The sequence below is a fragment of the Gobio gobio genome (genome assembly GCF_949357685.1).
Source record: "Gobio gobio genome assembly, chromosome: 1".
NCBI classification, from domain to species: Eukaryota; Metazoa; Chordata; class Actinopteri; order Cypriniformes; family Gobionidae; genus Gobio; species Gobio gobio.
The window spans coordinates 46,984,137-47,009,409 of NC_137097.1; the positions used below are offsets into that span (position 1 = coordinate 46,984,137).

A 25,273-nucleotide genomic window follows, 5' to 3' on the forward strand; every position below is an offset into this window, starting at 1 on the left:
AATAGCAAGAGTAATTGCATCTAGCATTCATGCACAAACTATGCATTGAGAACTAGCAAAAGTGTTTGTTTTCCAGTAGATGGCAGCATTCTTCCACTAAACTATGCACATTCATGTTTTCACCATGCATTAAACTGAGAAATGTAGATATTTAATGTGAATTTTACATAAAATGTTGCTATTTTAAATAAACCTGTATATAAATATCCTTACTAATTTCAGCAAATACAATTTTAAAATTGCCATATGTCCCCTTAAAACTGCACAACTGTAGAGAAAAAACATTAGGCTATTAAAAAAAGTGATATTACATGCTTTTAAAAAAAACATATATGATATTTTTTTTTTTTTTTTTACAAAATCACACTGGTCCAAAAAAATCTAAATAAAGTGAGATTTTGCTTAAAACAAGCAAAATTATCTGCCAATGGGGTGAGAAAAATAATCCTATTTCTATTTGGGACAGAAACAAGAAACAAGATTTCAATCAGAAACAAGATTATTTTTCTATCCCCGTTGGCAGATAATTTTGCTTGTTTTAAGCAAAATCTAACTTCATTTGGATTTTATTTTGTCAGTATGTCATTTTACTTATCTAGTAGCCTGAATGCATCTTGATGTAAGAATGTTTAGATATTTAGACTAGAAACAAGACAAAAATACTAAGTAAGAATAGCATTTTTGCAGTGTATCTATCTTCCCTGCCTCTGTCTTTTTTGACACTACTACACATCATATAAAACAACAACAATAATCAGCAATCCAACTTTGTAATGTAATAAACCTTGCTGCATTATGTAGGCTATTACAATACTTCTGTAACCAATGCCACTGAAAAAGTTAGTGGGCACTGTTGCACTCTATACTAACACTGACATTGGCCATGAGAATAGATGAGATGTAAATGAGAATGACCCAAAAACTGATTTAGATAGCAGACTGAGTGTAATAACTTTAATAACTTTAACACGCTGCATGTGTTATCTCTCATCCAGAGCCGGCCCAAGGCATAAGCGAACTAAGCGGCTGCTTAGGTCCCACTTGGCCACCAGGGGGCCCCCCAAGAGCACATGAAATTACTTTTTGCTGCATGTTATTTTATGATGATTGAAATCGCGAAATGGCCTTAAACAATTACTAAATAAACTGCAAAATGTTAAAGGGGTGATGAATTGAGAGCCTTTGATAAATAAAAGTTCATCGTGATAAAGAATATCCTGTAAGTTTCAGAGCTGAAAACTTCCTTGTTTGTAAAAGAAAAGCTTTTATTGACAACAGGCCCAGAAAACGAGAGATCTCAGAATATGTCGACCATTGACTTCATAGAATGTAGAAACGCCGCCTCTACAGATTAATAAGTACGCCTGCTTCTGTAGCCCCGCCCACTGACTCGTGGAGCTAAACGGATCACACTACCAGCAATAAACATGCCGGTTCCAGCTCACGTGTGTAAGACATTGCGCGTTTGTTCGCTTCATTTCACCGCAGAATCGTTTCTAAACAAGATACAGGTCGAGACTGGATTTGCAGACAGATTGAGATTAAAACACAATAGACCCTTTTCACAGACTGTGATGACGCGTTTTAACGGTCATCAATATCGTAAATCCTGCAACGTTTTTTGTATTTTCATTAAAAAAAAATATATATGTACATTTATAACACTAATACTTTGTATTTTATTACTTTTGCATCAAATTACAATAAAAAAGTTACCGCTGCTGTGAGGGTGTTTAGTAATAGCGTCAATGGGAGTGATGGTAAAAATTAAAATATTTCTCTCTTTTCACTGCCATTATCAATCTCACTCTATTTTTTCCCTCTTTTTGAAAGATGTGAAATCACTACTGTGGCGTTTTTCTTTTGCTATGTGAGCAAATGGGCACACAAAAAAATATTTATTGTATTCTCTCATTCACAGCTATAATGACTATGACGACTTCCGCTCTGAAAAACCCGGAAATGTAAAAAATGGTCTATACTGTGCCTTCTATATTGGATCCGACAGGAACGGTGCAACACTGTGAATAAAACATGTTTTTTTATATGTGATAGAATTGCATTGTTACCGATCGTATTGATTATGTGTACGTGTGAAATAGAACATACATTAGCACGCTGTCAAAGGCTGAAGAATCCTTTATTTGAGGTGTTATTGGTTCATTCGTGATCAGACTTGGACTTGTAATGTTATGGACCCAGGGCTCGCAAAGCCCAACTATGTGAGCTATGTGTTTTTCAGACGGGCTACCACAACGTAAGCCTGGCCTGCCGACGGGCTATCTTAAATAGTTAAATAACATTCCTTTCTTGCTTGCGTGCACGCACGCACGCGTGTGTGTATGTGTACGGGCGAAAATAACATTCCAATCAAGTGTGGGTGGATGAGAGATGAATCATTGTGTTTGTTTGATAAAGGCATTTTGCGAGCCCTGTGAGCGTTTCTCCACACGATTTCAAAACAATGTACTGTACTGAGGGGAGCTGAAGCTCATTAAATATGCAACTCTTATCCAATCCTAGCCATGGGCATTTACTTCCAAGTCTTCAGTGCGGCACGCCCATCAAAACTGAGAGTGTCTTGAGAGAGCCTCAAAACCATGGCAGAAATAGCCTATTACTTATTCATTATTATGTTTCTGAATGTAAAAACCATGCGAACATCATAAGTTGACCTCAGACAACAGTATAAAATTTTTTAAAAAGCCAGTTCATGACATTATTTAAGTTTATAAGTTTTCTCATATATGCACGGATTGATTCTGACAGCACTGCACGAGCTCGCGGCGCCATCGGCCGGGCACTATTCACTTGTTAGCCAGGGTTCAAAGTCCAAAGTGCAAGAAAAATCGACGCTAAAACGGTAAACTTTTTGTGAATGGATGGATTTGATAATGCGCTATGGTTTGGTGCAAATATCTTGTCTGACGTGCTGCATGTACTTCCAGTTTCTCAGTAAATGTTTTTCTGCAAGTGCTATATCGTCCCCTAGGAATTATAAGTTGTATTGCCTAGCTACATTTTGGAAGTTTTTATTTAGAAAATAAAATGGTTCTTTCTACACAGTCGAATGGAATGCAAAAATATTTTATTTTATTTCCGCCAAAAAAGAAAAGCTCTGTTTAATGTTTGAAAGAAATCAACATTTCTTGTTTTTAAAAGAAGTCTCTTCTGCTCACCAAGGCTGCATTTATTTGATCAAAAATACAGTAATATTGTGAAATATTTTTATAATGTAAAGCAGCTGTTTTCTATGTGAATATATAGTAAAGTGTAATTTATTCCTGTGATCAAAGCTGAATTTATCATCATTACTCCAGTCTTCAGTGTCACATGACCCTTCACAAATCATTCTCGTATCAGGATTTGGTGCTCAACAAAAATGTATGATTATGGGTGTTTAAAACAGTTGTGTACAATGTTTTTAGGATTTTTTGAAAGCTTTCTATTTCAGAGAAATGCTGTTCTTCTGAACCTTCTATTCATCAAAGAATCCTGGGGAAAAGTGAGCATATTCAGCATAAGAGACTACTACTAAAAAAAAACAAAGTACATATCCCATTCTGAACTGTAGTACTGTAAGGCTTTGAATATTAACACCTGACCACTCTTGTGAGTTTGCTACTGTTGCATTTAAAAACCGTATAAGGGTAAAGACATGACAGCCAGACATGATGTAATCAACACAGCTACAACCACTAACATTGATACTGGGTGTGCAAATTATCAAGAATTGACAATAGTCAATCGTATTGGTGGCAGCATTGGCTGTTGAGGGGGGTATACTTACGGTGCGCTTTGTGAAAAAAGCAGGGGGGAAAAGGGTGTTTTTGAAACAAACTTGATGAGTTGATTTATCTGCGTATTAACGTGCTCTCGTTCATAGACATTTTTAGGATGCTGAGGATGCTTTTTAGGTCAGGTAGAATCTGCGATCTCTGACCCAGTTTGTTCGCTGGCTTCCATGGCAGCAATAGTTTTCCGCCAACTGGCAACCTGGTGTTGAAATACTATTGGGTAAACAGCAGGCAGCGTGCGGTTTCGCACAGACCAAATCAAAAACAGACATTCTGACACTGCATTTCAAAGTAGAATAACTGGCTGTAGCATTGTTTTTCTGAGAAACAAGTAGGTGAATTTATCATGTTTCCTACATATCTGAAATCATATTATGGTATTTTTATGCTTTAGTAAAGTGAAAAACTTACACACAGCACCTTTAATTCAGTGAGTGACATCCTGCTACCTGCTACTTTTATTTTATTTTGTTTAAAAATTTTCCTTAAAATACCCTGAACTTATACAACTTTCAATTCATTAATCTAGCGATGGAAAGGTCAAGTTGAGTACATTGCATTCTGGGATACAATAACAGTGCAGTGTGCTCTGTATACTGCACATTGTTTGCAAAATGAATATGATTAATAAAAAATGTAATACTTTCAAAATGTTTTTCATTAATTTTATTTATCACTAAAATACAATACTTAAAGGAATATACATGGTTGAATTTATATATGTTGTGTTAAGCGGTAATGATGAAATATATATTATCAATGACATAAAAACAACAGAGATCATTATGGTTAAAAAGATCTTGATTCATGCCACGCCTGTCTGTTAAAGCATTAGCATAAATGCTCGTCTGAATGTGAGTGAAAGTGATATCCATTAAAATTCTCCACCCTCTGCTTTCAGATCAACTTTCATCTTCTGTTTCTTCATTATAGCCTCCAACTCAGTGGCCTTCCGCACATCCTGAAAAAGAGTGATACAGATATGAAGATAATCATCTTTCAATCCTTATCATTTCCCTCTCTTTTGGTCTATTTTGTTTATTTCCAGTCACCTTAAACATTTACAGAACTTCTTTTATACTTTTACTGTTAGCGAAAATGCTATTTCACTTCATTTAGCTTTTGCTTGAATTACCTAGTTAAATATTTAATTGAAATTAAATATTAGTTTACTTTGTTTAATGTTTCTTTGTTTAAAGTCAGCAGGAAATGGAAGTTGTGATAGTCTTTTCTTCTCTATTGTGACTTATATATGGGTGTCACTAAGCCCTTTTTAGGTGGGCTTCAGCCCCTGGACGTATGAAACAAGATATGTATACTATCTGGCAAAAAGAATGGGCCAAGCCAAAAATGGCAACATATTTAGTGGTCTTTTAATGGTCTTAATTTTAATTAAGATTCAACTTTTAATCACAAATCACTGGTCAGGAAATGATTGTAGATAAAGTAACGTAGCACGGAATAGCCTTCCCCTTTGTTTTCTTTACATGTTTAAGTTGTGTGGGTAAACTTGCAGACAGCTTTTTACAGAAAGAGTCAGTGTTGTTCCACTCAATGTATGGATTCAAGTAGTTCATGAGTAGTTGAAAAAATGTCTCCCAGTTAATATGAGTTTAATGTGAGACCAAATATTCACTATAGGGTTAAAATCTGGACTCTGGCCAGGCCAAAACATGAGCCTAATGGATGTGTTCTCAAGCCACTTCTTGGTCGTCTTTGCAATTTGATCATTCCTCTTTAGATCACAACTTTTCATTAGTGTGAAGCAAGCCATTCTGCAATATTCTCGCATTAATTGACTTTTCACAGTGAGGTAGCTCACACATACCAGCAGCTAAAAAGACTCCCACACAATGACACAGTCTCTTCCTCCATGCTTCACTGTGCTAGAGATGCATTTATTATTATATTTCTCACCTGCTTTTAGAAGACATCACTCTGGAGCATCACAGTGCAACGGGTTTTATTGTGATTCATCACTCCACACACAACTTCCCATATTCTTCCAAAAACTTCATTCTGTCTTTGATTTTTTTCTGAGACAGCAATGGCTTTTCAAGTAGTGCATTTGCTTAAGTTTAGCTAATTTCCTGACCATTAATTTGTGGTTAAGACAATTAAAAGCTTAGTGTTTAGCCATTTTGGGGTTGGCCCATCTTTTTTTCCCCAGGAATGTAGAGTGGGACTTAATTTTGTCCATCTGGAAATAATTGGATTGTTGTGGTTTGCTATTGCTGTAATCTCATGTGAGTGACAGTTTGTCTCACTCTTGCACCAGTGAACTACACATCGTCAGAAAAAAGAAGTTGTTGCAAGATAGAGGGGGTGTTATTTTTTTTAAGGGAAACATTTGAAGCCACGAGAGGTATTCTGTGAGAATACTTCTGGGAGTGAGTAATGTACCTCCAGCAGTGCTTTCTGCACCATGATCTGGCTGTAGACTCTGATGCCCTCTTCTGGACAAACGGCACGCAGCTCTTCCTTATTCAGAGAGAAGAGCTGAGCTCCCGTCAGGACACCCAGACTCTGTACAGTGCTGAGACAGAGATACAGAACACAACATGAGCAAATTTCAGCTCTAGATCATCATGTCCAGATGTGTGTATTTTACTCACGAATCTTTGAAGCCTTTGGCCTTGAGCCACTCCATAACCTCAGCTGGGGGAGAGTGATAGTCCAGCGGTGCCGTTGTGTCATTCGCTTTATTGATTACCACTGGGCGTACTGATGCTGCTCTACCATTGGCCAGTCGCTGCAAGAGCTCATCATTCATCAATAGTGCTGTTAACACATATACATATTAGAGTCAGGAATAAAATAGAATATACATTTGTGATATTTGGAAATGTATGATATTCTCTCATGAATGTAATGTAAGGGACAATGTAAAGTCAGTCGGTCATTATAAAAAAATCCCAGAAAGGGTCATCAGGAGAAATCTTGTATCATCAAAAACTATAATAGTATATAAATAATACTAAAATAACATCATCATTCTGAAGGAGGTCTATTTTGTGATACTAACCAGATGACATTATCCAGCTTATTAAACAACTAACCAAATAAATGATTACAATATAACAATTCATATAATCAACATTGATTTGAATTTGATAATTATTTAATTATGTGAGGAAAAAGGAAACCCCCAAATGCTATATGAAACTAGGAAATGGTCATTATAAACACATTTGATTGCAGAATGTCACGATTGACCTATCAGAATCGAGTATTCCTGAGAGTCGTGTACTAATTCTGGAGAAAAATCTGTCAGAGGTTTACGAATAAAAAGATAATGACTTGACCATCCTCTATAACCACAAAGTACTTAACATTTCTATCATACTTTGAGAAAGAGGCATTCGTTAGACTGTAGTGACTGGTCAGAAGTGACTAATTTACAAGTACTGTATAGCAAGAGGCATTACCTCTCTCTCCATCGTCTCCAATTGGCGGCATACTGTTGGGGCGTGGATCAGGGCGGACTGCTTTTTCGCCTGAGGAATTGGGTGCAGCATAAAAAGAGATTGCTCTCGGGGGAGAGATGGGAGCTTTCTATAAAAATATGATAAGAATTAGTTTGTGACTGAGCATGCAAGTGTGTTATGTGTTGCTGATTGCATGTGTGCGCATATGATTCCTTTACCATGGACTGGTTGCGCATTACTACGTTGGAAGAGTCAACTTCTGCATGATTGATCGGCTCAAGGATATTGTGTGGAACAAAACCAATCTGACCGTAATCATTCTTACATTTCCACCATCGCTTTGATGACTCTAACACCTTAAACAGAGAGGATAAGAGAGACAAAGTGACTGAAAATGAGGGGAAATGGAGTGAACGTCTCGGTTACGTATGTAACCCTCGTTCCCTGAAGGAGGGAACGGAGACGCCACGTCGGAGTACCGACGAATAGGAATCTCGCTCGCGAGAGCCAATCTACTTCGAGTGTAACTAAACGAGCCAATGCACATTGGCATGCAATGATTGCACCAGGTGCTCATGCCACGCCGTGCGGGTATAAATGAGACACAGGTGATTGCATCAAATCAGCCTTTTGCTGAGGAGCCGAGTAGGTAGACAGGCACCCCAGCAGGGTACAGAGGACATGGCGACGGGACGTGGCGTCTCCGTTCCCTCCTTCAGGGAACGAGGGTTACATACGTAACCGAGACGTTCCCATTCAGTCGGTCACTCTCGACGCCACGTCGGAGTACCGACGAATAGGAATCCCTACCAAAGCGCCATGGCCGCTGCCCCCTTCCAGTGCCCTGTGTGAGCCACCTGAGCTCTCTTACCTGATGAGACGGGGCTCACACCGGGAAGTCCATCACTGCCGTTCCGCAAGACCCGCTCAGTGATTTATTGGATAACACTGGGAAGCGTGCCCTAGTGAAGGGGACGCTGCGGAGCCCACATCGTACCCCGAAGGAGTTATGTGGAGTACAATGCTGAGCCGTAGCCCGCAACGGAGAGAGGGGGCTCAGTCCCATTGACGGGAAGGCTCTCCCAAGGGAAAGACACGGGCTTCCCGTAGGAGCGACCGTGGAAAGATATATGGGATCCCCGTAGGGTCACTCATATAACCCGAGCCCAATACCGGTTCTCAAGGATTCAGCGGCAAGGGGCCTGATGCCAGACGTTCCGCCACGTCCGGCACCGAGGGCGGTGGAGGACTCACAGAGTTTGCTTCTGGAGAATATAAGCGCCGTAGCGCAGCAAGCCGACAAGAGACGGGGCCTCTCAGTGCTTCTACCCGTTTGAGGTGAGAACACAGGAGGAGACCGGCTCTACACGTAGGCTATAGAATCTAGCGAACGTGTTGGGTGTCGCCCAGCCCGCAGCTCTACAGATGTCTGACAGCGAGGCGCCACATGCCAGCGCCCAGGAGGATACAACACTTCTAGTAGAGTGTGCTCGCACCCTGAGCGGACAGGGCACACCTTGTGCTTGGTAAGCCAAGGTGATGGCATCCACTATCCAGTGGGCCATCCTCTGCTTGGAGACAGCCTTTCCCTTCTGCTGGCCTCCGTGACAGACAAAGAGCTGATCTGAGGTTCTGAAGCTTTGAGTTCTATCCACGTAAACCCGCAGAGCGCGGACGGGACAGCGCAAAGCTAGGGCTGGGTCTGCCTCCTCCGGGGGCAGCACTTGCAGGTTCACCACCTGGTCCCTGAAGGGAGTGGTAGGAACCTTGGGCACATAGCCAGGCCGGGGTCTCAACACCACGTGGGTATCACCCGGCCCGAACTCTAGGCACGATTCGTCGACCGAAAATGCCTGCAGGTCCCCTACCCTCTTGATGGAGGCCAATGCAGCCAACAGCAAAGTTTTCATAGACAGAATCTTTAGCTCTGCTGACTGCAAAGGCTCAAATGGGGCATTCTTGAAGTGCTCTGTTAGCACCAGAGCAAGAACCCAAGAGGGTATGGAGGGAGGGCGAGGAGGATTTTACCGTCTCGCCCCCCTAAGGAACCTGACGACCGGGTCGTGCTTCCCAACCGTCTTACCTTCTACATGGTCGTGATAGTCAGATATTGCAGCAACATAAACCTTGAGGGTGGAGGGCGACAGCCTACGCTCCAACCCCTGTTGCAGGAAGGAAAGCACAGACGCGATCGAACATCTTCAGGGGTCTTCTCGGCGAGAAGAACACCACTCGACGAACAGGTCCCACTTCAAGGCGTAAGCCTGTCTTGTAGACGGTGCTCGTGCCGAAGTGATGGTGTTAACTACCTCTTGGGGTAAGTCACCTAGAACCTCCACGTCCCGTCCAGGGGCCAGACATGAAGGAGGTCTGAACGCGGGTGCCAAAGGGTGCCCCGTCTCTGAGTCAGAAGGTCCTTCCTCAGAGGAATCGGCCAAGGAGGGACTGTCGCGAGGAGCATAAGTTCTGGGAACCAGGTCCGGTTGGGCCAGTACAGCGCCACCAGCAGGACCTGCTCCTCGTCCTCCCTGACCTTGCACAGTGTCTGTGCAAGTAGGCTCACTGGGGAAAACGCATTTGCGCAGCCCCTGGGGCCAGCTGTGCGCAAGGGCATCCGTGCCGAGTGTATCCTCGGTCAGCGAATAGAACCACTGGCAGTGGAACGTTTCTGGGGAGGCAAACAGGTCGACCTGTGCCACCCCGAACGGTCTCCAAATCAGCTGAACCACCTGGGGGGTGGAGTCGCCACTCGCCTAGGAGCGCAGCTCGTGAAAGCTCGTCGGCCACACGGTTGTGCACACCAGGGACATGAATGGCCCGAAGCGACCTCAGACACTTCTGACTCCAGAGGAGATGGCGGGCGAGTTGCGACATGCGACGGGAGCACAGACCACCTTGTCGGTTGATATACGCAACGGTCGCAGTGTTGTCCGTGCGGACCAGTACATCTTTGCCCCGTAACCGCGCTTTGAGGCGGCCCAGAGCAAGATGCACCGCTAGCAACTCGAGGCAATTGATATGCCAATGCAGGTGCGGGCCCGTCCAAACCCCTGACACTGCATGCCCGTTGTACGTGGCTCCCCAGCCCATGGCAGAGGCATCCGTGAAAACCACAGCGTGCCTGGACACCTGTTCCGGGGGCACTCCGGCCCGAAGGAACGAGGGGTCTGACCATGGACTGAAAGACTGGCGGCAGGCCGGTGTGATGCTCACCCGGAGAGTGCCGCGTTGCCACGCCCATCTCGGGACTCGGCCGAGTAGCCAATGCTGAAGCGGTCTCATATGAAGCAGGCCGAGCGGTGTTACTGCCGCAGCGGCTGCCATATGCCCCAGGAGCCTCTGAAATTGTTTCAGTGGAACCGCCATCCTGCCTTGAAACGTGTTCAGGCAGTTCAGCATCGACTGGACACGCTCCTCTGGGAGGCACGCTGTCCGTTCAACCGAATCCACACCGAGAAAAGAAATCCTCTGCACGGGGGCGAGTTTGCTCTTTTCCCAGTTGACCCGAAGACCCAACTGGCTGAGGTGTCTGAGCACCAGGTCCCTGTGTTCTCACAACTGATCCCTGGCTTGACTGTGCTAGAATGAGCCAGTCGTCGAGATAGTTGAGGATGCGAACGCCCTGTTCTCTCAGGGGCACAAGGGCCCCCTCCGTGACTTTCGTGAAGACACGGGGGGACAGGGACAGCCCGAAGGGCAGGACTCTGTACTGATATGTTCGACCCTCGAACGCAAAGCGCAGAAACGGCCTGTGTCGAGAAAGAATCGAGACATGAAAGTACGCGTCCTTCAGGTCGATCGCTGCAAACCAATCTTGGGGACGGATGCATCCGAAAATGCATTTCTGCATGAGCATCTTGAACGGTAGCTTGTGGAGGCTCCGATTCAGGACTCGCAGGTCCAAGATAGGTCGTAACCCACCGGTTTTCTTGGGTACAATGAAGTACGGGCTGTAGAAGCCGGTCTTCATATCGGCTGGAGGGACCGGCTCTATCGCGTCCTTCGCCAGTAGGACAGCGATCTCCGCACGCAGGGCATGGGCATCTGCGGCATTCACCGAGGTGAAGCGGACGCCCTTGAACCTGGGGGGGGGCGCCGGGCGAACTGAATCGCATAGCCGAGCCTGATGGTCCGAATGAGCCAGCGAGACGGACTGGGGAGCTCTAGCCAGGCTCGCAGAGTCCGTGCAAGCGGGACAATAGGGACCACCGGCGTACCCACCGTGGGGCAGCGAGGTGGAATGCAGGTACCAGGCTGGGGCGGCTGTCTCGTGGAGGCGGCCCGCAGCGCGGTTGTGAGTGTGCGGTGCACACTTACCTGATTCCACGAGAGAGCAGAGGGTACGTGAGAAGGCTAGGTTGCGTCCTCGAACCGTCCACTACTGTCCACTGGCGAAGGAGGAGGATGAGTGTGGTCCGGCGTTTGACCGTCCACAGCTCTCCGAACCCCCTTGGGACCCAGAGATGGGAAGAACTGCTCTTTTTTTTTTTTTTTTTTTTTGAGAATTTGGGTACCACTGGTTGTGACACCAGCGGCAGAACGGATTTTGACTCAAGATTTTCTACCCGGCCCTCCTCCGGGGAAGAGCAGCCCCGCCCATCTCCCGGTCACCCGTCTCAGAGGTGATGTTTCACCGACCGCTTAAACAGCAGCAGAGACAGGTAGCGTCATCCCCTGCAGGACACAGTAGAGCAGGCTGTGCCAAGTGTTTTTTTTTTTTTTTGCAGGGGACGACGCCTTTGGCGACGAGCAGACTGAGGGGCGGCCCACAAGGCACTCTGATGGTACGTCGGGGGAGGCTCTTGATTGCCTCAGCCTGCTACCGACTGCGAAGAACTGCTGGGCCCAGTTCTCAACAGTGTCGCCCAAGGCCACCTTGTGAGATGGGAGCATCGAGAAAGCGTACTTTGACGACCACTCACATCTCAGCAAGGCAAGCCAGGAGGTTTTTCTGGACCACTGAGGTGGACATCGTCTGGCCGAGGGCCTGCGCCATGACTTTGATCACGGTTAGTCAACATGCACAGCTCAACCTCAACTCAGAACTACCCTGTGCAGGCAGGGGTGGTCTGCGCACAGCCACCCCACCGTTGAGGGTAGTGAGAGAGGAAAAACTTATGCAGTTTTGGCCCTTTTGGCTTTCCATATCCAAAGAAGTGCCACACTGCCAAGTTTTCCATGCACATCCAGGAGTGATCCCGGGAAGCATGGCTGTTAACTCTGAATCCGATTCAGCGAAGCACACACCATTACAGTGGGCTCAGCATCATCCTCATTCCCAGAGCACAACAGCCCTCTCTCCGATGCAGCGATTGACATCTGATCCTCAGCTGGAGCACTGAATGAAATGCTAGGTTCCCCCATAAGAAGGACCAGCAATTCCACCCAGAGCTGCACAGCTTGCAGTGCGCTAGAGGGGGAGGGGCCCTAGGGGGTTGGTTCCCCGAAGGAGAAGCCCTCCTCTCCTCAGATCACCCCAGCCATTTCACTGAAATAGACCTCTCCTGTTGCCAGGGAGGGCGCTACAACGAGAAATAGGCAAGGGGACAGCGCACCTCGAGCGCAGAGCGAGCGCTGGGTTGCCGTGACAACCCGCGCTACAGCCTAGCACTCAACGGCACACGGCACGCAGAGAAACGAGAGGTCCGTTCGAGTTTCCCCGACGGCAACTCTCGCTGATCTCCGCGGTCTCCCAGAGTGTCGAGCAGACCCGCGGCTGTGCTTTTACACACGAGCGGCGGCTGGCCAACAACAAAGGGGACTCAAGCTTCCCGGAGAAAGATGAGTCGCGACCGGCGTGCCGACGTGGTCATGTTCTCATTAGAAAACATGACCACCCACGAACACAGTCTCAGCATGCGCCCAGACATGTGAAACAGTGTTCGTGGCCGTCAGTGAGGACAGGAAACAACCGCATCCAGAAACACACAGATAGAATGTCATCTTTAAAAAGACGCAAGCTCTATCTGTGTAGCTCTTTTAGGGAAACTACTCTCCGCGGTGCTGAAGCACACAGGGGAATAGTCGCGGCGACACAGACAGGGAAAAAGTGCAGCCTGACATGCGCGCTCTCTCTCTCATAGAAGGCGATCTCTTACCAGCCGTGAAAACGGCTTTTCAGCGCTCTTAATAGCGCACCGAACCAGCTGTGAGAACAGCCTTTTTTTTTTTGCTCAAAATAGAAAAAGAAAGAGAGAAATCAACCCCGCTGCAGTGCCGTCACTCCAACACCAAACGAGGAGAGGTCCACCGAAGAGCTTGACTCGTTATAATGTTAACACACGCTTTGTAGAGAGTGATTTTAGGACAAACCATTCACCACTCGGCTCCGAAGCAAAAGGTTGATTTGATGCAATCACCTGTGTCTCATTTATACCCGCACGGCGTGGCATGAGCACCTGGTGCAATCATTGCATGCCAATGTGCATTGGCTCGTTTAGTTACACTCGAAGTAGATTGGCTCTCGCGAGCGAGATTCCTATTCGTCGGTACTCCGACGTGGCGTCGAGAGTGACCGACTGAATGGGAACTGGGAACATGAGTCAGTGGTGATTTTTAGTAAAAATCACTTTACAGATCATCTATAGGCTACAGTAAAATGTGTGCTGAGAACTCTTTTAAAATTATAATATTAATAATAATTTTGGTCAGCAATTACAAAACTAATTTATCAAGAACTAGGCAAGAGATAAATATTGATATTTTGATATATTTTTGATATAAAATTATATTTTATATAATTTATATTTTACATAATAATATAGCCTACATAATATAATAAAATATATAGAATTTAAAAAAAGTAAGATGGATAAAACCATCATGTAGTTTGAAAGTTTTCTTTTTATATATGAAATACTTTAACTATGTTATTTTTTATATAATATAATAATAATTTTATATACTAAAATATATGTAATATATATTTTTCTTTTTCTACCCAAAGGTAGCTTATTAATTATTATTATTTTTAAATATGTCTCTTATGCTTGCGAAGGCTGAATTTACTGACAGTGATAAACAATATTATAAAATATTATTTCAATTTAAAATAACTGTTTTCTAGTTGTTGTTTTTTTCTATTTCAGAATATTTTAAAATGTAATTTATTCCTGTGATGGTAAAGCTGAATTTTCAGCATCATTACTCCAGTCTTCAGTGTCACATGATCCTTCAGAAATCATTCTGATATGATGATAATGTTGAAAATATTGCTGCTTAATAATTTTGTGGAAACCGTAGTATGTTTTTTTTTCTTTCTTCAGGGTTCTTTGATGAATAGAAGGTTCAACAGAACAGCATTTATTTGAAATGGAAATATTTTTGTAATAGTCTTTACTGTCACTTTTGATCAATATAATGCATCCTTGCTTAATAAAAGCATTACTTTCTTTTGAAAAAAATTGTTGGTGTGTACTATGCAAGATACCTCCAGAGTATCTCCCTGTAAGACTGAGAGCTCACTACTGTTTCGTGCCACAAAGTCATAACTGCAGCGATACATCCTTTCTTCATTAGGAGGCAGGGAGTCTTCCTCCAACCTACACCATAATCACACACACAATAAGACAAAGTGCCATCACAAAGACAACGCACACGCAGATGACTGGTCCATACTAACCCATCATGTTCCTGGTGTACAGTTAGATGTGCCTGATTAAGTACCTGTGGAAAGAGAAAGGAAGGTGAAGAACGTGATTTGTAGTGTGGTTGTGCTTATATCAAGGAGTGCAAGGTCTCATACCTGCTGAGTCTGCACAAGAGCTTCATGTTTGTGCTGGGACTCTATGGGGTCCTCGATTGGTTGTCCATACGAGTCTATGACCATAGGCTGCCAACCATCCAGAAAGATAGGTTTGTATGGAGGCACAGTCTCACTGAGTTGAGAGCTGACAAACACACACTGGATTTGATCAACCAATCTTAACCAATCTACATTACCATCCCCATTCATTGTATGTAATATCATAGAAAACAGCAACTAGCACTTATTTAGTCTTTGTTTATGTTCCACAGAAGAAAGAAAATCATACAGGTTGGGAACGATATGAGGGTGAGTAAATAACTCAAAGTAGATGTTCTAGTGGTATTATTTCCATTTAAATTAAAATGCCACAGTTTTGTTACTGACAATGGCAGGGTCCAGTTTGACCCGAGTGACATCCACAGTTGTTTCTCTTGCGCATTTAGATTCTGCTGTAGTAGAGAGATCGCTCCACTTGTCAGAGCGGGGCTGGAGACCTTTGCTGCCAAGTTAGGACCACCTGTGGTCTTCACCATCTGGTGAAAATACAACAAAGCATATACGATTACAAATCCCTTTATTTTGTGGAAAAACTACAAATAGTTTTTGGAGTAAGTATGTGAATTGTAGGTGTGTCTCTCATGTCTGTGTGTGTAATTATCTTACCAAGTGCAAAGGGATGAAAACGTGGTGCAAAAGTTCTTCTGAGGTTGGCTCTGAGATTTTCATCTTTAGGCGATCCTACAACAAACACACAGACATACGCATTAGGCAAGTGCATAGCACTTTTATGAAGTTCTTAAAGCTGTGATTTCTGCACCACTAGCCAAACCTCTACACATTTTTTTAAAGAATTTGTCATCTTACCAATAGACAGAAAGAATATTTCATCTTCTGAAAAATATCCACAAACTCCTGTTCTGATGGCGGGGTCGCTTTTTGTGTGAGAAGGCCATCTACAAACATAGATGTTTAATATGTATGATTTATGATGTTTCTGAAGGTCTTGGATAGGCTTGTGAAGTATGGAGGTCATCTCTCTCACCATCCTGCTTTTTATTCTTCTTGTTTCCCTTTTTGCTTTTCTTTTTCCCGTTCTGTTGCTCAAGAACATTCTTAGCGTCTGCTGTTGCCTGCAGACGGGCCATAAAACGCTCCACATCAGCAAAACAATGATTTACCAAGTCCTAACAGAGGAAGATATAGAAAAAGGTTTTAAGCAATAAATCCACTTACACAAATGCAGTGGCTTTCCATGTTGCTTTTAAGCACTTCATTACTCTTTCCTCTAAAAATAAAAATAAAAGTAACATCCTATTTTTCAGGTTGGGGCAACTTGTCACCATTGAGGTTAGCTGTCATGTGTCATGTGTTTAACAGTTTGTAATTTCATACAGTTTATTAATTTTCTTTTTTTATATTTGTTGTTTTGCTAAAAAGACCTATAATAGGATGTTTAATAGCAGCGTCCATATTGATGGCTTACCACATCTACCAAAAATAACAGGGTTCACATTGGCGTTCAATGAACTGTACTTTATTTCTGGTCAATAATGGTGAAAAAGATTGCAAAATACTTGGGTTTATACAGAAACTCTTTTTAAATGAATGAATGAATAAATAAATAACCCTTAGAAATAAAAAAAACTAGCCTGGTCTCCGCTATACAAAACTAAAATACTAATGGATTTCTGTAGTCTGCATTCAAACTGGAAATGTTTTATGTAACAGTCAAACTTACAACTTCTCTCTGCGCGTGGATCAGATGTGTATCTGTTTTCACTCCTCCATTTACTAAGATGAGCAATGAAATATATATATAAAATGTACATATATTGTCAAACATATATATTGCTGTACACTTTTAATCAAACAGAAATACAGATATAAAAGCGTAAACATATACACACGTGGATATACCTGTGGGCCCGGGGTTAGCAGCTGTATCGTTTGGAGGTACTTTGATCGACTTTGACATTCTCCTGGGAATAACTGGGGGAGCAGCCATCTTAGAGAGTGAAAGAATGGAAAACATAAAAGGAAATGAATACAGAGGATAAATAGAAAGTATTTAAAGTATCTGTCATTCAATTTTGCCACCAAAACCATGGAGAAGAAGGACCAATATGTTCCTTTTTAAATGAGAACAATTATTCTTTTAATCTACTTAAATGATATCGCTAGTTCCTTGGTGACCAAACTTTCAATTTTTTAGTTAAACAGCATTAGGTTACCACAGTCCAATTGTCAAAGATGATTATTAGGTAAAGGACTTCTGGGAAGAAAACATTAGATGCTGTAGACAGAATTTCATTCATTTGAGCTGGCACAGAAGAAGTTCCAAGAAGCTTGAGAGAATCTCTTTATATATGGCTTAATAAAATAATCCTTAGGACTTGGACTACCACAACTCTCTATAATTAAGACATGCCTGTTCAGAAGTTTTCTCTTTTTTTTGCCAAACAAACACAATGAATGGCTTTTTTGTAAATCTGGTCTTGGCAGGATTGCTTGAGAGTTTCACTCATTTGCTGCTTAAGACTCTAGGATAAAGAGGGTTGACATTCCACACATAACCAATACATTACTCCACATTAACTTCTCATTCATACACATATATGGCCTCTGACTAGCACAAAAGCCATAAAAGTTTGTCAGATCTTTGTGATCAATGAGCGTCGTGGGCTGTTACAAAGTCACTGGATATTTCTTCTTAGGATAAAATGTCATGTTTAGTTCTGCAAGTAATGTAGTAAAGTAAAAAAAAAAAAAATCTTTTCCTGAGAAAACTATAAAAGTGTTATTAAAAATATAAATAAATATATCAGAGTTTACAAGGAATGATTTCCAAAAGGTTTTTCATAATCACTTTTACAGCTGGATACAAATGTCTGAGGCCACTCATAAAAATATTTTTGTCTTGTGTATTTTTTGTTTCCTTCAGCTTCCCTGCAGCCCTACATAGGACAAGCAGTTTGAAAAATGTATGGATGATTGGAAAATTAAATTAGCCACTAGACCACATAAAAAGTTAAGTAAAGTTTGTGCGAAAATGAATGATCATGTTCTTCAGCATGATTTGAAATGACCTGTTGAGCATCTTCTGCTTCAGTGGAGGCAAGAACATCTTAAATGTACTTGTTTGATTAGTGACCTAGAAATAGTGCAGAATCTAAAACATTTTTAATGTAATTCTTTGTTTAAAACATCTCTTTTTTTCAAGCTTTAAATTTGTTTTAAAAGCCTGATTCCTGATTCCCACTGTATTCCTAGAAAACTCCATTAAAAGCTCAACACAATCACAATCACTGCATTGACTGAACACTTCTGTTGTTTAGGAGGAGTGGCAGCATATATGCCCAGGATTTCTAACACAGGTGCTATTATTTGCAGAGATCTATTCAACGATTTGTTTGCATTCACACTGTCATGTCATTGTATCGCCAGAGAATAGGAACCAGACACAAAATATAGCTCTTAGATAGGAGATAACAGTGCACTGCTATAGTTCGGCAAATCATTTTCAATCCTTCAGGGGAAAGCATTGATTCATTACCAATGTGCATTACAAATAGCATCTGCATGTGACTATAAAAGCAATAGACCAGTTGCCTATTGCTAATAATAATGTAAAGTCTCAAATTCCATGGTGTTATAAAGATTGAAATGTTTGGTTTAAGACAGTCTTACCGTGTTTTAGACGTGTACACCTTCTGTCACATCTTCTGTTTACACCTAATAGAGAAATGCAAGAACAAGAAATACTAGTTGATCTGTTTAACTTGAAGAAAACCTGGACTTCCTCTCTCTCCCTCCCTCGTTCTATCTTAGTTTCAGGATATGAAGGGCACAGAAACCTATAGGTGGAAGTGTGTTAATACATTCCGGTGACTGCATTCCTCTGACATACCTCTGAGAGGCAATGAACGCAATAGATCTTCAGATAGAGTTTTATAAGAAACTTTGATGGGCCTGAACTAGATTATAAAATATTAAAATGTAAAAAGTAACACATGTATTTACACATAAAGACAAGTGAAAAAATATGAGTTAATACTCACAGTGCCACAAGCTGTCTTTGGCGAAGAACTGCGTAGTTGCTGCTTCAGTTCAGAGTGTTCAGGCTAGGCTTGTTTGTCTAGATCTGTCATTCTCCTCTCACCCTCCCTTTCTCTTAATTTTTCTCCTTCTCCGCTGTTCCTCCGTCACTTGCAGATGTTAAGAAATGCTGTTCGCTCAGTGTTGCTGTCATCACCCAATACAATTAGGGTGATAATATCTTACTACAAAGTACTTGTTGCACAGTTTGTATTACTAATGCACAAAAAGGGTGTCAAAATTGTACACTGTAAAAAAAAATCATGTCTCCAATTGAAAATTTTCTAGTGACCGATCACATCTAAATTTTTTAGTTGGCCAAATTGAATTTCTGTGAATTAAATTGCATCAATTCACAGAAATTCAATTTGGCCAACTGAAAAATTTAGATGTGATCGGTCACTAGAAAATTTTCAATTGGAGACCTGAATTTTTTTTACAGTGTACCTTTATGGGTACAGCAGCTTGTCACTGGGGCAGAACCCTTAAAAAGACATCTTTGTACCTTTTTTTTTTACCACAAAAAGGTTCATAGTAGTACCGTAACGTACGTATGCACCTTTTAGGAGTAAAAAAGGTACAAAGATGTCTTTTTAAGGGTACTGCCCCAGTGACAAGCTGTTGTATAAAGGTACAATTTTGACACCCTTTTTCTCTGTGTCTGTAATGGTGTTGTTGTTTTTGCTTTTCAAATAAATACATTTTCGTTGGTATGAAATATTTGTTATATTTCTGAAATTCTGTAAATGTAGGTCGTTCAATTATTGTAAATTGTGCAAAACTATCTATTGATTATTTCCTTTCAACATAATCAGGAAACAACTATCATTAGTTGGGAAGAACTTCACACACTTCCCACACTTACATAACCTCTCACTTGCAGTAATTGTGTCATTTTGATATGAATTCTGTCTATTGCCTTGTCCACCAGGCCAAGAAGAACATAAATGCTGTTCGTCCTACCACTGTAAATCAACTTTCACATGGCACTTACTGTAATTGCATTTCCTTTTTCCTCTCATTCACAAAGGTACGCTGCATCTTAGTGAATGAATGTGTTTTGAATGAATATTTTAAGTGAACGGATTCTCAAAATAGATTTGTAGACACACAACTTTTAATACGGAACAAAGATGTTTCATTCATAAACAGCTTCTGTATGTTTAGCAAACAGGTTAAGTAAATTATTCAATGATTCACTCTAAAAGACTCGCTTATTAAGTTCAAGTTCAAGTTCCGTTTATTTATATAGCGCTTATAAAACAGCCCAAACACGACTGACCAAAGTGCTGTACAATGGATCAGACTAAAGAACAATATAAGCGATAAACACAACTAAAACACAGTAAAACAAAGTGGGACCCCAATTTAAACAAAACTAAATGAACATATAGAATAAAACCAAAGAAAGCAAGATAAAGCACGACAAAGAAAATTAGGCCCAATTATAAGCTATGGAAAACAAGTGTGTTTTTAGAAGAGACTTAAAAGTGGTCAGGGAAGGGGCTAACCTAATTTCTAAGCGGTAGGTCGCTTATCGCCGCACCTACTGCGAGCATACCCTACACAAAGTTTATGAGGCTGCTTTCTGCAGAGCCAGTGGGTGGAGTTTGATGTCTAGCTTCACCAGCGAGGGGTCCAACCACACCCTAACTCTACCCACAACCCTATCAGCTATCACTAAACATAACTCCACCCATTACATCCAGAGGGGGAGCTGGACGCCATTTTTCTCTGCAGTGAGCACCACTTGGAATTTATTAGGACACTGCAACAAACATGATGCAATGTTAAAGGGTTAGTTCACCCAAAAATGAAAATTCTGTCATTAATTGCTTACCCTCATGTCGTTCGACACCCGTAAGACCTCCGTTCATCTTCAGAACACAAATGAAGATATTTTAGTTGAAATTGGCACAATGCACGGTTCACTCTCAAGACCCATAAAATGTACTAAAGACGTCGTGACAAACTCCATCTCACTACAGTGGTTCTACAATAACTTTATGAAGCGACGAGAATAGTTTTTGTGCGCAATTAATGACAGAATTTTCATTTTTGGGTGAACTAACCCTTTAAGATATTTTTGTTGAAATCCGATGGCTCAGTGAGGCCTCCATAGGGAGCAAAACAATTTACACTCTCAAGATCCATTAATGTACTAAAAACATATTTAAATCCGTCCATGTGAGTACAGTGGTTCAATATCAATATTATAAAGCGACGAGAATATTTTTTTGTGCGCCAAAAAAAATGAAATAACAACTTATATAGTGATAACCGATTTCAAAACACTGCTTCATGAAGCTTTGGAGCGTAACGAATCAGTGAGTCGATTCAGCGGTTCCGAGCGCCAAAGTCACGTGATTTCAGCAGTTTGGTGGTTTGACACACGATCCGAATCATGATTCGACTCGCTGATTCGATACACTCCGAAGCTCAGATTTCAACAAAAATACCTTGATTTGTGTTCCGAAGATGAACTGAGGTCTTTTACGTGTGTGGAACGGCATGAGGGTGAGTAATAAATGACATTATTTTCAACTTTTGTTTTAATAAATAGATAGCAAATTGATAAATTCAACTTGTGGAAATTGTGCAGCCTTCCATCTACCATGTTCTACAACACACATTCTTTTTAGGTTTTACATTAATGATAAGAATCTAATCAAAGAAAGTTTTGTATAAACCTCCTTTTATTTATTGGAAAGTTTTATATCCAAGTAAATATATAAAGAGTAAACCATCTTCAAACTAGAATTGAATTTGTACTTAAAGGTGCTGTATGTAAGTTTTTCACTTTACTAAAGCATACACTCAAGAAAAAAAAAAGGTTCTATAGGCTATGGCACTAAAAGTGGTTCTTCGTCGTAATCATAGAGGAACCACTTTTGGTGCTATATAGCACCATATCTTAACATGTTCTGTATATGGTAGCGGTGCTATATAGCACCTTAGTCAGTGGTTCTATATAACACCTTAGTCAAAGAACCGGTGAAGAACCACTGAAGGACCAAAAAAGGAGCCAAGAACCACTTTTAGTGCAATATAGAACCTTTTTTTTTTTAGAGTGTACACCAGTGCTTTAAGTGGGCCGGTACGCGCCGGTAAACGGCCACTTCTAAATATAGCTCTTGAGCGTACCGCCACCTCTCCGTGCGCCCAGAACGTGCTTTTAGCGTACCGGTACGCTCATTTGCGAGCAGAGACTACATTACCCATACACCCTTGAGTTTTACAAGTGAAAAGCGCATGCGTCGCTTTTGACGCTGTCAGTGTCAACAACTCAAAGTGGTCCGGAGAGGGTGTGTGAAACGCCACGTGAGACTGGGTTGGAAACACGCAACCAGCTGCTCGTTTAAAATCTATGGTTAAAATACAAAGCACTTGTGCCGCGACGAGGACGAGAGTGGCACCACTTCTACCGATGACAACAGCCGCATGTCGAGGCTGGGTCGTTCCTGTTATACAGTGACTTTTCTGTCTTTTTATGATTTACTTACTCATATTTTCTATAAAATGAGTCACATAAGAAACGCCTTAAATTATAAATGTAGGTCTTCTTTATCACTTAAACAGATATAATCGGTATTAAAAATACTATTTTGTATTTTACACACCTTTTTATTGATATATGCATTCAATTTTATCATGTCTTCAGTGCAAAGTAATCAACTTCCACAAGAACTATAAACCATGAAATGATAAAAATCTCAAAATATTTTTAGATTATGTTATAGAATAGGCTAAACTACCTCTAGCTATACATATAAATCATGTGAAACTATAGTTATTTTTTTACAACTGTCTTAATTTACTGTGTCCCTGAAGTCATCTTCCACCCTGTTAGTATGTATTTCTCGACTTCCAAAAAAGACCACAATTTCATTGAGACAATTTTCAGGAAATTACATAATTAGTTTTCCTGCTGGAATTCAACCATACAAAATTAAGTAAGCTTCAACTCACCTCTACCTTTTTTTTTAGTTTTTGAAATGTTATCCTGCTTGTCCCACTCTTAAAGTTCCACCCTGCTAGGCTCTGTTATGAAGAATGTTTGTCCGGTCAAAAAAATGTTAAAACATATCTGACATAGTTATAAAAGCTCTGTTTATCTGTAGAAGGTTAGCTAGCTAAATGTTGATCCCTCAAAGAGCTACGGCTAACTTATCTTAAAAATTTCTACCCTGTTAGATCTATAAACCTAACAGGGTGGAAATTCTAATAGAATAAATCGTATTTAGTGTATATTGCAAATTCTATAAACACATATGCATATATAAATATCATATATAAAACCATGTTATATAGGTACAGTGCCACACATTACTGATTGCAAATCATGCAGGACAATGACGGAAAAGTCATCCACTGTTATACTTGGTTCCACCCTGTTAGGCGAGTCATTTTTAAATAATAATTTGACAGCAACGTTAAATGTTTTGCATACTTATGTTTTATTTTGGGAGGTGAGGATCATTTACAGCATATACAATATATGTTTTTGAACACATTTTTTTATTATTTACCATCCTGTTGGCAAAAATGGGTACAAAAAGTACCTGTTCTTAATAATCAAGACATTCTATTCATTAATAATAGTTTTGTTATTGTTTCAAGAATTAAAAAAAAAACATGATGGCATAAGGGACATATACTATCCAAGAAAAACTTGTTATTGTTTAACATTTACATTATTAACATTTTGTGATAACTATGTATATGTCCCTAACAGGGTGGAACACCTTCACAGCCCATGTCTGAACAATGAATCTACCCATAATTATAATTTTTTTAGTACCTGAGCTTGACCAATATGTATTCCGACTAGTTAAACATGTCACCATTTTGGTAGAATGCTAAAAACATGAAAATCATGTACTTTTTTTTCAAACATTTATGAAGCCAAAATGTTACCGCATACCAGGAATGACCCAGCTATAGTTTCTAACTGTGTTGCTATTTGAAAAAAGAAAGACAAAAGTGAACATTGGCCTGCATGGTAGCCTAATGAGGAGCCGTCAATGGTCTTGCTTTGTAAATAAACCCTTATAGAGAATGGGAACGTGACGTCAGCAACGCAATGCATTCGTGGTCTTTAGGACACTGCACTACATTAGAGAATGAGTAGTAGTGGAGGTAGACTTTAAAACTTGTATTATACAGTTAAAAACACATTTGAATGGTCACCGCTTGCTGTGTTATGAACTGTCATAGCCGCTCTTTTACAACCTGCGTGGAAAACATATCTCAAATCACGCACAATATTTCAGTTTACCAGCTTGGAAATAACAAGAGTAAGTGAAAGTAATGCTACCTTCACGTGCTATCGGAAATTTGACAATTCCCACTTCTGAAGTGGTGATTACGAGCTCATCCCATTCATATTTCAAAAGTGGAGGGCGTTCATGTGCAATTTTTACCAAGGAAACTCCTATTCACGATAATTCCGAGAGCACGTGAAGGCAGCATAACACTCGGAAATAAACAACTTAGCCAAAATGTGTCTTTATAATTTGTATTTATTATTTATAACAGATATATTACAGATGAATATTTTCTGAACCGCTTGAATGTGCTCACACCATAAATAATGCATGAAACGCGTCTGGAAATGCTTCATTGTTCAGCTTCTCTCAGTAGAAGGAAATCTTGTACTTGTTCCATTTAAGTCCAGTAAAACTTTTTAGTACTGTAGTCTAAAGCGCTTTCAAATACAAATCATTTCAAAGCTGCATTACGAGCCATAATCTGTTATCCTTTAATGCACGTTAAGGAATTAGGGCGATATGATATAGGCTATGTTGATTGAATAAATGATCCACTGGCTGAGATCAAGCTATAAGTATATTTACTATTTTATATATAAGATACAGACTTTTTAGTTAGGCTATTAAAAAATAAACTGCAAAAGACAAACCAATGTGTGGTGCGATAGAAATCGGCCGTCTGATTTCTCATTGTATGAAACGTGATGAATATGTGCAGTATCCTGGCCGCACGACTGAGCGCTCATGTAGGCCTACATAAGAGATTCAAATATTAGTCCATTTATTATAAGTGAGTGCAAGCAAGAGTTCTTAAAAAGTATTAAAGTAAATACAGTCGTTTTTTCCTCTGGTGATTCGCATTTGTTATCATTGTACGCTCCTGAGCGTGTCCTAAAACATGGCGGCGACTACCCATAATGCAATGCGCAATGACGT

General features: G+C 41.0%; 1 protein-coding gene across 4 annotated transcripts; it reads right to left on the reverse strand.

Annotated features, from left to right (window-relative positions):
* Positions 1-4,226: 4,226 nt before the first annotated feature.
* Positions 4,227-19,145, reverse strand: eps8l1a (EPS8 signaling adaptor L1a). 4 transcript variants are annotated; one of them, XM_079820585.1, is made up of 17 exons: positions 19,031-19,115; positions 18,660-18,704; positions 16,890-16,977; positions 16,711-16,763; positions 16,206-16,257; positions 16,015-16,102; positions 15,837-15,925; positions 15,636-15,710; positions 15,357-15,505; positions 14,970-15,114; positions 14,847-14,890; positions 14,655-14,766; positions 7,444-7,581; positions 7,226-7,352; positions 6,413-6,578; positions 6,201-6,333; positions 4,446-4,758 (listed from the first exon to the last, which is right to left on the reverse strand). In XM_079820585.1, the coding sequence occupies exons 5-17, from the start codon at positions 16,224-16,226 to the stop codon at positions 4,672-4,674; spliced, it is 1,374 nt and encodes a 457-aa protein (XP_079676711.1). In that variant the 5' UTR covers positions 16,227-16,257; positions 16,711-16,763; positions 16,890-16,977; positions 18,660-18,704; positions 19,031-19,115; the 3' UTR covers positions 4,446-4,671. The 4 variants fall into 4 exon arrangements, with proteins under 4 accessions (XP_079676709.1, XP_079676710.1, XP_079676711.1 ...); XM_079820583.1 differs by lacking the exon at positions 16,206-16,257 and having other exon boundaries at positions 4,227-4,758; positions 16,015-16,156; positions 19,031-19,145; XM_079820586.1 differs by lacking the exon at positions 16,206-16,257 and having other exon boundaries at positions 16,015-16,156; positions 16,880-16,977; positions 19,031-19,109.
* Between the last annotated feature and the right edge of the window lie 6,128 nt (positions 19,146-25,273).

Bases quoted from the DNA above. Each gene is read 5' to 3' on its own strand.
- eps8l1a (XM_079820583.1), bottom strand. From the start codon at position 16,977: ATGGCTGCTCCCCCAGTTATTCCCAGGAGAATGTCAAAGTCGATCAAA. The intron at 16,764-16,889 runs GTATATCCACGT...TGCTCATCTTAG, and splicing joins TGCTAACCCCGGGCCCACAG to TAAATGGAGGAGTGAAAACA. The intron at 6,579-7,225 runs GTAATGCCTCTT...ATGTGTTAACAG, and splicing joins TGGAGACGATGGAGAGAGAG to CACTATTGATGAATGATGAG.